General features: G+C 39.5%; 1 protein-coding gene across 7 annotated transcripts in view; it reads right to left on the reverse strand.

Annotated features, from left to right (window-relative positions):
* EML5 (EMAP like 5) overlaps positions 1–5059 on the reverse strand; it is a 1317369-nt gene extending 1312310 nt beyond the window's left edge. For all 7 annotated transcript variants that reach the window (XR_013600929.1, XR_013600930.1, XR_013600931.1 and 4 more), the window contains exon 1: positions 4774–5059. Coding sequence is in view for 4 of the 7 variants with exons in the window: in XM_078660021.1 (XP_078516147.1) it covers positions 4774–4970 (197 nt within the window). In the remaining 3 variants the exon portion in view is untranslated. The remainder of the gene's footprint in view (positions 1–4773) is intronic.
* Positions 5060–12618: the final 7559 nt, after the last annotated feature.

Consider the following 12618-nt stretch of genomic DNA (forward strand, 5'->3'; position numbering starts at 1 on the left):
CTTATTTTCATCCAGCAGCAAATATTGAATGGCCTTTAACCTCTATGCTCTTTTCCTAACATAAGAAAGAATACGGATTGGTCTCTTTTTGGGTCATACAAGATGATTATGCTTTAATTTTTTGTATTTATTATTTAATTCCCACTCCTTTGAAATTTCTAGTCTCTAAGCAGTGCTTAATTTGCAAAAGAATAACTAAGGGGCCCAAAGCTTGGCTCAGAAACCCGCGGCCAGCAATATTTAATGCCAGTGTGTTGAATACCTAGGCTGTGTGGTCTTGGTTCCACCTCAAGCCTCTTTTATCTACCACCAGACACATGCTGCCCCTTTTGTCACTTGTTTCCGTCTTTCCTCTTCTGTGATTTTCCCTGTCTAACTCTAGGTCCAAGTCAAATAAGCGTTTGTCCCAAAAATGAATGCCGGAGGGTCCTCACCTACAACAAGCGACTCAAATTAAGCTGTGCCAGGCGTCAGAGACCTCTTAGAAATAAATGGAATTTTTCTGGTTAGTTTGGAAAACCTGAGTTATATACCAGCCTCAACTAAGACAATCCTATTTCAATGTGGCGTACCACATGGCTCCTGCCCCTAACTTCTGTGCTTTAAAACATACATGGCCGTTACATTAGCTGCTATTCAATTTGGGTATTAGGTTCTAACATTATGCAGGCAACAACCAAAAAGTATTTTGTCTTTCTCCCAAGCTTGAGAAAGGGCGTCTGAAATTTGCTGAGGTTTTTGCGATTCTCCAATAATGGTTGCATGACATTTGGTTAGTGTTGAATGCAGCCACAACTGAGTTTCTACTCATAGAAACTGACTATTGGCTAGCCCACAACAGCTCTGAATATTGAGTCTTTTGAGTAAAGGCGATCAAAACTGAAGTTAAAGATATCGTTAAAACCCTAGGAGTTATATTTGATGAAGGGTTAACCAGGGAAGGTCAGGCAAATAAGATTATTCATACCTCCAATTATCACCTCATGCTTATACATACGTCCCAGAATGGCAAACATGAGGTAAAGATAAAAGCCAACTCTCTCGAGTTTATATTTTTGAAGGCTGGGAATTCATATTTGCATGCCTCGGAGTCTATGACAGCATTATTTAGCGCTAGGAAATTTCTTTGAAGACGGGAACCCTACAAGCTGTTCTGAAGGCAGGAACTGACTCCTGTGGTATTAATAATTGAAATAATTCCTCCGAAAAATGACACCTGCAGCCAAGTGTAGACAAAGGTGTTTATTCAAAAGAAAGCTGGATTAGGTGAACACTATTACACAATCAACTTCAATAAGACCCGTTGCTCCCTTAGACACTGCGTAAATACACATTCAACAGATCCTGGGGCTAGACAGCTTCACAACCCCAATATTCAAGTATTTAGCTGGGTATGTTCTTTATTTGTGTAACAAACGTGCTTAGTTTCATGATATGTCTGTGACTTGCTTTCTCGGTAGCGGAAACATACGAGGTATTTATTAGCTCACAGTAAGCCAGGTTTACCGTGTACACCAAGACAAGGAGGAAAACTCAACAACTGCACTCACAGCACCAGGGTTTTCTATGGACCGTTGGTAAATTGCCATTTGCTTATTTCTATATACTCTGATGTTGCATCAAAAAGGGAAATGCACAGCCCCAACATTACGTTTCCATCCGCTTCTGTGTTCAAGCCTGTATCTGCAGACACCGAGCAATGTGACCCTCAAAGACAGATGGGAACGGATTAAGGTTTGACGGACATTAGCAGCCAGCCCTCCACCACATGAACAGATGAAAATACCGGGAAGGACAGGCACACTACAGCGACGACCATTAATACAAGCGCACAAAACAGAAAGGGGACAATAAAACACATCAAACGACAGGGTCAAACACGGAGGACAAAGGTCAAACACGGAGGACAAACGACAACACGGGCATAAGGAAATAAGCATTTCTTTGCAAAGACACTAGAGAGCACACGCAAACAGGAATACATGTGCACACAGACTTAAGCAAAGAGACACACAGAAACTACCAAAGCAGAATATATATTTTAACATGTCCACGCGTTAAATTAACATGAAATATCCTCGACAGCCACTTCATAACCAGACTCTTACACTGCAAGACACGATCAACATACAGACTCTAAATCCCCTATTCTGGGAAAAAGAAACTCAAATGTAGACAGCTGTGCATTGAGATTACACTGGATAAACGAATGGTGAAAAGGGGGTCAGTGGTGTGTTACTGGCTGCACTGAATAGTGAGGCCTGGACAAGGACTGTGCTTCATCATCGTTGCAGGTTTGAAAGATAGAGAAGAATATCTACCCCATTGCTGGACTGAACGAAAACTACGTGCAGACACTAAAACACACATATAGAACCTAATGTGCAGGCGGCAACACACAGCGATACACCAGCATTCCCACGTACACGGCGTTCACACAATGACACAGACACGCAGTGACACGAATGTCTCCAAGTATCAGCTGAAGGAAAATTAAGTCAAGCGTAAAACCAAGTACCCAGCGCAGCACAGCCAGATATCAACTGTCTATTCCAGAGAAGAACACAAAACATCCATCTGTAGGATTAAAATACACTGATCTAATAGCTTTTCACCCCGCTCATCCGCCTAGAGCAGTTAGATGCCGAAGGGCTTTCTCTGCGGCCGTCTTACATAGCTGCCTTCCAAACGTCAGCGAGAGCTGTCCGGCCCTCTGGTGCTGAACTCGGGCAGCTGGCTCGCTGCGCTTACAACCGAAGCTTCCGAGAAAAGCACAGACTAAGTGATCCTGGACAGCGGGATTATGTTGGGAAATTATCTCTAACTCGTCCCAAACAGAGTGAACTCGGTGTCGTTCAAAAAAAAGAAACACATCCGTTCTTTTTACTCAACTCAATGGTGTTCATTTTATCGACCTTCTGTCGGCCATGCTGGGCTGGGCTGGCATTCGAACACGTGACTGCAGATTATACAGAGCTCTACAGCAGATGCCAAGCTCAAAGAACTACCTCACCAGCTGCACACATGTCCCCTCAACTAGCCACCATACCCGTATAAACCAATTAATTACAATGAATAACTCAGAAATACTGTATAATGCAGTATTGGCACCTCATATTACCAATTTCCCCTTGGGAAGGCACAAGAAGGCCACTTTAAAAGTGGCTATTTTCTTTTTTTTCTGTGTTCATGTATTCACGTTGGCGCCGGCTATAGTTTAGTCTATACAGCAGACCGTAAGGATTTACTGGAAATCCTATATACAAGATGTACAAATGCTTTTGCTCAGATGAAGTGTTGTTTTTTGCAACCAAAACTAAGGTACGCACAAGATCTGGACACATTTAAATAAATATGCACCCCTGAGGTTATACGTATGTGTATCTGTCTCGATCCACGTGCGTCTCCTAAATTCATATAATCTCGAATAAGCTTGTTTTGGCCGTTCAAAAGTGTGTTAATCATATAGGATTCGGTTGGTACACCGTCCTTAAGCACGGTCATTTGAGACACCCATTTGTTCCCACCCTGTATTGATATGCTAGATGGCAGCTGTTTCCTCAATGAAAGGAAGGATGAAAGCAATAAAAAACAAGCAACGGCAACACTGAAGCCCCAGGGTGATATGTGAACCCAATCAATAAACAATGTACTTTTGCGTCTAGTTCAGCTAGAGAGGAGAAAAACAGGAACGTGCAGGACGGGAATTTAGGGGTGAATAGTACACGTCGGTTCTTGTATCAAGGCAGTTTCTAACACGACAAGACTGCTCGGTCTCCAGCTTTATCATGCCCTGTCTTTTTTTGTTAATGCCATTGCCGATACTGTCTCCTATAGCAAGTCAACTCTACTACAGTAATGCACGCCATTCGTACTTCTAGTGTAGAACTAAAGAACTGGGGTATTTTCGACCTCCAATTCGTTAGTCTTAAGTCACTACTCTAGGTCTTGGTCTGGGGGGAAAAGGCGGCCCCTCGTGGAGTGGATGTGTTTTTTAAAGAAAATATGTTAAATCCTATGAGGTTCGGCATTATTCAGACACGTTACTGGTGACTTGCACAATCCGAATATTGTCTATTGACCCTTACGGTGACACTGCGGCAGTATAGAAAACACCCAAAAATGCATTGACATTCAGGCAAACTGCGTACAGTACAATCTGCCGTTACATTACTTTTTCATGCTCGGTCGCATTTCTCAAGCCGACAAAATACCATCGCAATTGGACTGAGGAGCTCCCGATTAATATATATATATATATATATATATATATATATATATATATATATATATATATAGTATATATATATACACCCATTTACTGTTAACAGGCAGGTCTTTGCTGTAATAACGGCGCGCCAACACATTTAAGCATAACCACAACTAATTAATTGAGAGCGCCATTCATCACAATGCGTTATAGAAATGATACAGAACACTCACACAAGAACTTTGAAGCACACCTGCATTAACTATACATTCTGAGGGGAATGCTTACCTTCAATTATTAGCATGACTGCACAATTTAATACACGAGAATGAACAGGATTACAATCTATCGAACAGGAGAAAGCAAAGGGACTTCCCAGCAGGATTTCAATACTTTATTAGAAGGGGTAACTGGTAACTACTGTGAGCAATGCAGGAAATGCGAGATAGTAAGTGTTACAGCAAGTAATTCCACTTTTTAAATATTCACGTTTCCAATCTCGACTGTTGAAAATTGTGATGAATGCGGTGATGTTCAAGGAGAACTAAAAGCTGCAAGGTTACCTGATGATGTCATCGTTGTGCCCGCGGTAGAACTTTTGGCGGTGTTCCCGGCTGTTATAAACCACGCCGACCCCAGCCACAAAGTAAGCAATTTCCTTCGCAGCCGTGTAGTAGAGGTTGTTGCGGCATTGATGTCCCCGGTAGCCGTACACCCACTCCAGGCGTAAGTGGCAGGCCGGCGGCGTGCGGTCAGCCATGGTCCACGGGCTGTCTTTCCCCGGGGAGGGGGTAATGTGACTGACTCCCGGTCCGCTGCGAGCACGGTTCCTCCGCGAAATCAGCCTAATATCCGTTGTCCGTTATTGATCTTTCCACGGATGACATTTGTCCGTAATTTCGCGTGTGAGCCAATCCCATCGGCTGGGAGTCGCCTGGGAGTGGGCGGGACTGTGTAAATGTAAGGTGGCATATGATTGGAGCATTGGTGACACCTCAGCCAATCTTAATGCCCTGGGCAGACCGCCGAAACGTTTCATTGGCTGTGCAGTCCGCACGTGCCTCTGCGGTGTATATAAACACTGTCCGCTGCCTTCTCCGCCAGGTGGCAGACGTCAAGCTGGTTATAGCCGTTTTGGGTTGGTTTGTGAATGAAGTACTGTGAATCAGACACTGACTTGGCAGTAAATGTGAGTAGGATATGACAACCGCTCTGTGTGTCCTGCTGCCAGCCGCGGTTCTGGATGCTCTGGGTGGCCAGAGTGAGTGATGGTTTGACGGACCTCTGTCACGGGTACCCAGAGTGAGAAGTAAGTGATGGATGGGTCAATACCCGGTCGGTCAGAAAAGGGCTGCTGGCTGCTTTTGGTGATGGATATACCAGTCGTGTCTGGGTCCCCTCCCTACGTGATATGAGGTGACGTTCTTACATGTGCCATGTTTAGTATTTTAGGGACATTTGTCAAGTGTTTCCGGACGATTCGCACTTCGCAGAGACATTTAATTAAAGTTTATTTAAATGCACAGACAGTACATGTGCAATAAATATCACTACATGCATATGCTATATTACTGTTCAAATCGTATTCAATGCTATGAATTATCATTCCTAAAAATAATTATTGATTCATCTTCTAATACAGTAAAAGGCCCTTGTGAGCCCATTCACACTTCAAGGCGTTCTGTGTTTTACTCTCCTATAATTTAATGGTCAAGTCTATGTATTGTATAATGTGCACAGCAGTTTTTAGTGTGGTGCTCATGAAGCAGAATACAATTGCTTCAGAGATTGTTCTGGACACCGGAAGAATAAATCTTTAATTAAAAACGAGCGACATATATTGTCTTCTTGCGCTGCTTACAAATGGGTTATATCTGAGTTCAAATTAGGTACGTGACCCATGTACCTGAGGCTTCCATACCGCAGACGTTCATAGAGAAGGGAGATAGAGGAGTGTGCACTGGTGCATAGCCCATTATTATTCAGCCCTGTTCGAATTTTCTAAAATGAAGGGCTATATTTTTGTCTGTTAAGCCATATTTTCGTTCTCTGGACTTCCCAACACATTTAATTTCAGGATTCTTTATCCATTACAATGATATTGTAAGCACTCCTTCTAAAACATTAGTTTTACATTTTACTGTTTGTTACAAGACAGGAGGCTCAATCATGAGAAATCTTCTTTAATGATAACTCTAGCAGCAAAGAATGGCAATGTATCACTTCCAATAGAGAAGAAAAAAAGCAGTCTAACATGTTTTAAAAGTCCGCACTCTAGAAGTGATAGGACCTCACAATAACACTGCCAATCATAAGACAGTCCACACGTTTGTTTTATCAACTTTGGGGGTCAGCATGTGCCCTCTTCTTTGCTGCTCCAATAGAGATACGCGTCATCTTTCAGTTTTTCCTTGCACTTTTGCACCATTTTTTTATTCTTGAAGCTTTTTGGTATTATGGGAGAAAAACTGCACCATAAAAATGTGGACACCCCAAATCTACCTCAATCGGCTCTCCCACAGTTTACTGAATCAGAGACAATGGTAAACTCAATTTCATGAGGCAGTGTGTCCACACCTCCCCAAACATCAAATTGGCAGAGTAGAACAGTTCATTAAGTAATGGGGTTCACTCAATAACTGAGGTGTTGATCAATGAAGAATCAGTGTTTTATTTAAACAAAAATCGTAAGAAGCAGTACGGAGTCAATACCATGAAAGCTTCTGGGTGCAAAATTATACAGCGTATGTAAAATCAGAAATTATTCCAAGTCCCAAATGAGAAGCGAAAACAGAAAATATTTGGACAACATAAGCTCTTCTAGCTCATGCACAAAATCAAGGGGTTCTTACACATACTTCTTGTATAGGAGATTAGTAATACTGGAAACTCCTTGGGGTTTGAGCAAAAGTATAATTTCTTTAGCAAATCAGAACACAAAAAAGTTATTGCCATAACACACAAGCACCAAACCAACCCAATTCTTAAAAAAAATGATTTAACACCCTCTATGCTAATGTTATCCTGAGATGTTAGAACAAATATGTAACATTTAACAATAAGACTTTCTCTCAGTTAATAGATCAAGTGATACTTTTTGCAACCATAGTAAATTAATTGTGAGCAAAAGAATACAGCAATGAAAATAACCAATATAACTTCAGTTTAACTGTCTGCTGCAGAGCCTGTGGGGAAAGAATGTGTGCGCGGTGAAAGCAGAAGTGACTGGCAGAGATGACATCCATCTTGTCAAAATTGGTGTTTTGCACTTCTACACATCATATGATGTTTGTTTCAATTGCAATTATGATAATTCTATATAAGTCTATATGCTGAAAATATAAACCCAAAAACCTTTTCTACAGTTCAGGTGTTATTTTATGCTACTATATGGTTTGGTATAATGACCTCCTTTTCTTTTTAATTGTTCCTATTCAGTACCATACACGGCCTGTAAGCATGTGTTAGACCCAGCGGTTTCGGGCTGGCTAAAACGTATCAAAGTCAGTCAGAATCCACTGTTCCAAATAGGATGAGTTACTTGTCCGACAACCTCTGCTCCCCTGCTGGTAGCTTGGCACAGAGCTGTCAGGTTTATCCTAAGGGTTAGAGCGTAAAGTATTGTCACAACACCTCACCCTCGCAACACACTGCGTACGCTTCAAAAAGACCACACCATATGAATAAAAACACTTGTTTTTGTATTACATTCACACATACACTGAAATCAAAACGAGATAAGCATTGTATATACCCTCTACAATTATACGCAATTGTCAAACTTCTCTATTGAAATCAAAACGAAACACATTGTCTGTACACTTTACAGTAATATGCAATTGTTGGACTTTCCCATTAGCCAAAAGGTTAAACAGTCACAGTTCTTTAACTACGCCTCGTGACCCAGCCCCTCCGTCTTCAACTACACTAGCCAACGATAGACATTGCCCCAGCTGGCGCACCATTGACTAGACAGTCGGAACCACATAACACAGAAAGAAACAGTTTCTTAGTTTCATCCATCCAGATTAGAAATCCAGGCGCCCAATGGCACCTGCATGAGTGCAGGATCGATATCCCCCATAGACAAAAGATTGTGACTCAGGAAGCTGGTGCGCTTCCAAGTCTGAAGAAATGCCTTCCCCTCAAGCGGAGGTGTGACCTGCCGTAGACCCCGACAGTCAGCTGCAGATGTCCACAAAGCACACTGAACCCCTCGGTCTCGTCACTGTGTTTTCCAAAACAAAGCACCATGTGGTGTGGGTCCAAGGAAAGGGAGCCAAAGACATCAGATAGAGGCCGCTTTGTCATGTACACTCGTCCTCCCGATCTGGAGGCCAAAGACAGTCTCAGCACCCAATTCAGGATCCCCAACACCCCTCAGACACCACACTCTCTGGAGCACAAGCTAGCACAGGTTCCCTGGTTGCAATCATGGGTCCCTTGGCCTCTGCAAGCTTCCCCCGCACTCCTTGAACTCCTCACATCCAGGCACTACAAATGGCTGCTGATTTTGCACACACCCTCTTCTTGCACAGCAAGATGATGGTGTATGACAGAATGGTCCTTGTCTCAACCACAATCACTTCCACCTGTCTCCGCCCCACCCAGTGTGGCCATTACAGTCTCGTGGAGACAGTGAGATCCTTTGTGTCCCTGGGATCTCATGGACGGTAAAGAGTCAGAATATCGAGTTGGAAATGTCGACTTGCACTAATATCGAGTGCAGAATATCGAGATACAGAAATATCGACTGCAAGAATATCGTGGTCAAGAAAATCGTGGTCAAGAATATTGAGTTTTAGGTAAGAAATATTGTTTCCAAAACTATTGATGTCATTAATATCGTTTGCAAAAATATAGTTGTTAAAAAGATCTTTTTTTGTTACTGTTATGTATTTTAGTATGTATTTTAAATGTAGGTGCTCTATTTTTTTGTGTAAGTATTGCATTTGTTTTTTAATAGATGTGTTGAATTGGTAGAAGTTATTTGTTTTATTTTTATTAAATTTTGCATTTTAGTTCTGTAGCGGGTTGTGGGTTTATACAGGAATAGGGTGGGAAGTAATTATAATAAATTGAATATTAATTTGTATTTATTTAATTTTAATTTTATAGTGTTAATTGTGGGAATTAATTAATTATTATTTAATTATTAATTGTCTGTTAATTTTAATTGAATAATTAATTGGTAAATATGTTAATTGTGTAGTTTTTTAGGAGCGGGTTGTGGGTTCATAGGGGCATAGGGTGGGAAGTAAATTAATTATAATTACAGTATTAATATTTTTTATTGAATAATATCTATGAATTAAATATATGATATTGTTAATTGTGGAAATTAGTTAATTATTGATTATTTATTAATTGGTTGTTAATTATTATGAATTAATTGGTAATTATGTTAATTGTGTTATTTTTTTAAGTGTGGGTTGATATCGGAGTAGGGTGGAAAGTAATTTAATTTTAATACATTTATTAATATTTTTCATCTAATATTTATTGAATGTTAATTGTGTGAATTCGTTTTTTATTAATTAGTTATATTTTGTTTGTTGATTGTTATTCATTAATTAATGAATTGGTAATTAATTATGTCAATTGTATCAAGTTTTATGAAATTGGTGGTGGCATTTATAAGGGACTATGGTGGGAGGAAATTTATAATTAATTATTTGTTAATTAATGCCAATTATTTAATACAAATTTAAATATGGCATTGTGTAATTATTTTGATGTGTGAGTTGTGGGGTTTATAGTGGTAAATGGTGGGAAGTACATTTTTTAAAATTAATTAATAATTTGTTGTTAATTGATATTCATTTAGTAATGTAAAATTAGTTATGGAAATTGTGTAAATATTTTTAGGTGTGTGTTTTAGTGTTTATTGGGGTAGAGGGTGAAAAGTAATTTAGGTCAAATTAATTAATCATTACTTGATCATTAATAATCATTTATTCATTGATAAATATTTTTGGTAATTGTTTATTTTTATTTTGTTTGGGGATTTAGGTTCTATAGCTGCTGTAACATTTGGTTAGTACATACATTTTTACCTGTTTAAATGTGATTTCTTAATTATTAATATGTGTTTAATTGCTAATTAATTGTTTTAATTATGGAGGTACACTTTATTTTAAATTTAGATGTATGTTGTAAATTGTGTGGTGTTATAGGTTAGGAAAAAAATATAAAATTTATCTAATCTTCTTTTTTTTTACAATTAATTTCTATTACAAAATATTTATTTATTTGTTAATTTTGTGATAAATGAAAAAAAGAAATTTTGTTGTGCACATTTTTGATTTTTTATACATTAGCATATGTTTTGCAAATGTTTATATTTTTATATATGTTTTGTTTTTTTAAATATATTTTGTATTGTAGTTGATATTTTGTTTGTTTTTAAATTAGAATTTTCTTCAGTGGAAATAGTAATTATTACCCTTGCTATTCAACACTTTCCCTACTGTTGCATTCGCTGGAGTGGGAATAGTAATTTTACCCCTCTGCTATCCAACACTTTCCCTACTGTTGCACTCACAGGAGTGGGAATAGTAATTTCTACCCCTCCGCTATCCAACACTTTCCCTACTGTTGCACTCACTGGAGTGGGAATAGTAAATTATTCCCCTCCGCTATCCAACACTTTCCCTACTGTTGCACTCACTGGAATGGGAATAGTAAATTATTCCCATCCGCTGTCCAACACTTTTCCTACTGTTGCACTGTCTGGAGTGGGAATAGTAATTTTTTCCCTAGGTTACCCAACACTTTCCATACTGTTGCCCTTAATGTAGTGTAAAATGTAGGTTTAAAAAATATTAAATATTTTAATAGTTTATTTAATTTATTTTAAATTATTTTTATATATAAAAAACAATATATCGTACTTTGATATTTTTAACAACGATGTTTTTTTCTCGATATTTTTGTACTTACCATTATGAAGATAGGAGGTCAATACTTTTGACAACGATATTTTATGTACCGATATTTGTGTAACTTGATATTCTAGTGTTCGATATTCTGTCAGTGATTCCTCATGTATATAAACAACAAAAGAGTGATTCCGAATAAACTACATTTGCACAAAGCGGACGGAGTAGCAATTGCTTTTAAAAAGAACCATCACTCACCAACCTGGTTGGTGACATGCTTCATCATGGGGTTCCCACCTGAGCGTCCAAATGCCACTCGGGTGTGCTACAGGGCCTGTTTACAGCAGAGCGGGTATTTTGGTGGGAGTGCAGAAGGTGACAGTGAGAATTAAAATTAGTTTTACCAGACGTAAAGATTTTTAATGATCGAACAGTAAGGTAAGGCTAAAAGTAAAACGAGGATGTCCCCTCTGATATTAATTGACCAGTGACATCTCTACATAAAAACAGTGAAGGGTGGCCGTTCTACATGTTTCCGCCTCCATATGAAAATTAGCGAGGCTTTCTTCAGGACCGATACTACTACGGTGGTATGCACACGCTAAGGTTCACCCTCTCCCGTGGCAGTTAGTACCGCAGACCTATGGTTGTGCTTTCAGCGTTGTCTGAAAGAAAACACATGCGATTATCTGGAAGAGAAAGCAGATTGCGAAAACAACCACTAGATACACATCAAGACTGCATAAATGCAATGTAACACTCACAACCTTGTGCTGCCAAACGTGATGTTCCCAGTGCACTAGTACGATCGTTACTATATCGTGTTGTAGCATAGTCCAAGAGCTACCCAATGCGAGTATTGTCGCAGTTTTAAAAGTCTGTCAGTCCATCATAAAATGCAGGCTGACACTTATGAGACAGTCCGCCCGCCATCTTAACAGGAAATGGGAAACGGGATCGACTGGGAAACGGGATAGACCGGGATCGATCGAACGGTACTGCATTGCCAAATGCCAATCTCCAAGTGGCAGAAAAGAAATTGGGTTCTGAAGCTGATGGTCACTTGTCTGGTGCCATCGTTGTGAAAGAGGTTTCATTTTATGTACAAACTTGTACAGCTTTGGATAAAATGCAACACAATCTCAAAAAAGTGTTTGCTCATCATGTTTTTAGAAGGGCTGGGCAAATCAGAGCTCACTTTCTCAGCACCCTACACCAGAATTCATATCAAGTTTCTTCTGTGCCACAAGAGGTAGACATTCGCTAGCTTCAGGGATAGGAATGGTTATACCTTCTACTTCCCACAAAGAGAAGGACAGTTCAGAGGTTAATTTCATCATGGCAAAGGATGATCTAGCCCCAGTATCAGTTAGCCAAATCAATGTAAAACGTTTTTCCAAAGAAAGTTAGGTGGCAGACTCACCTTGTTTAATCACAATTGGAGTTTATTGTGTCAGAGCAGTGAATATTACAAACAACTCAATGTTATAAGATAGGACTTTTATTTTCAACCAGTTCAACTATCTC

The sequence above is a fragment of the Lissotriton helveticus genome, chromosome 9, assembly GCF_964261635.1.
Source record: "Lissotriton helveticus chromosome 9, aLisHel1.1, whole genome shotgun sequence".
NCBI lineage: Eukaryota > Metazoa > Chordata > Amphibia > Caudata > Salamandridae > Lissotriton > Lissotriton helveticus.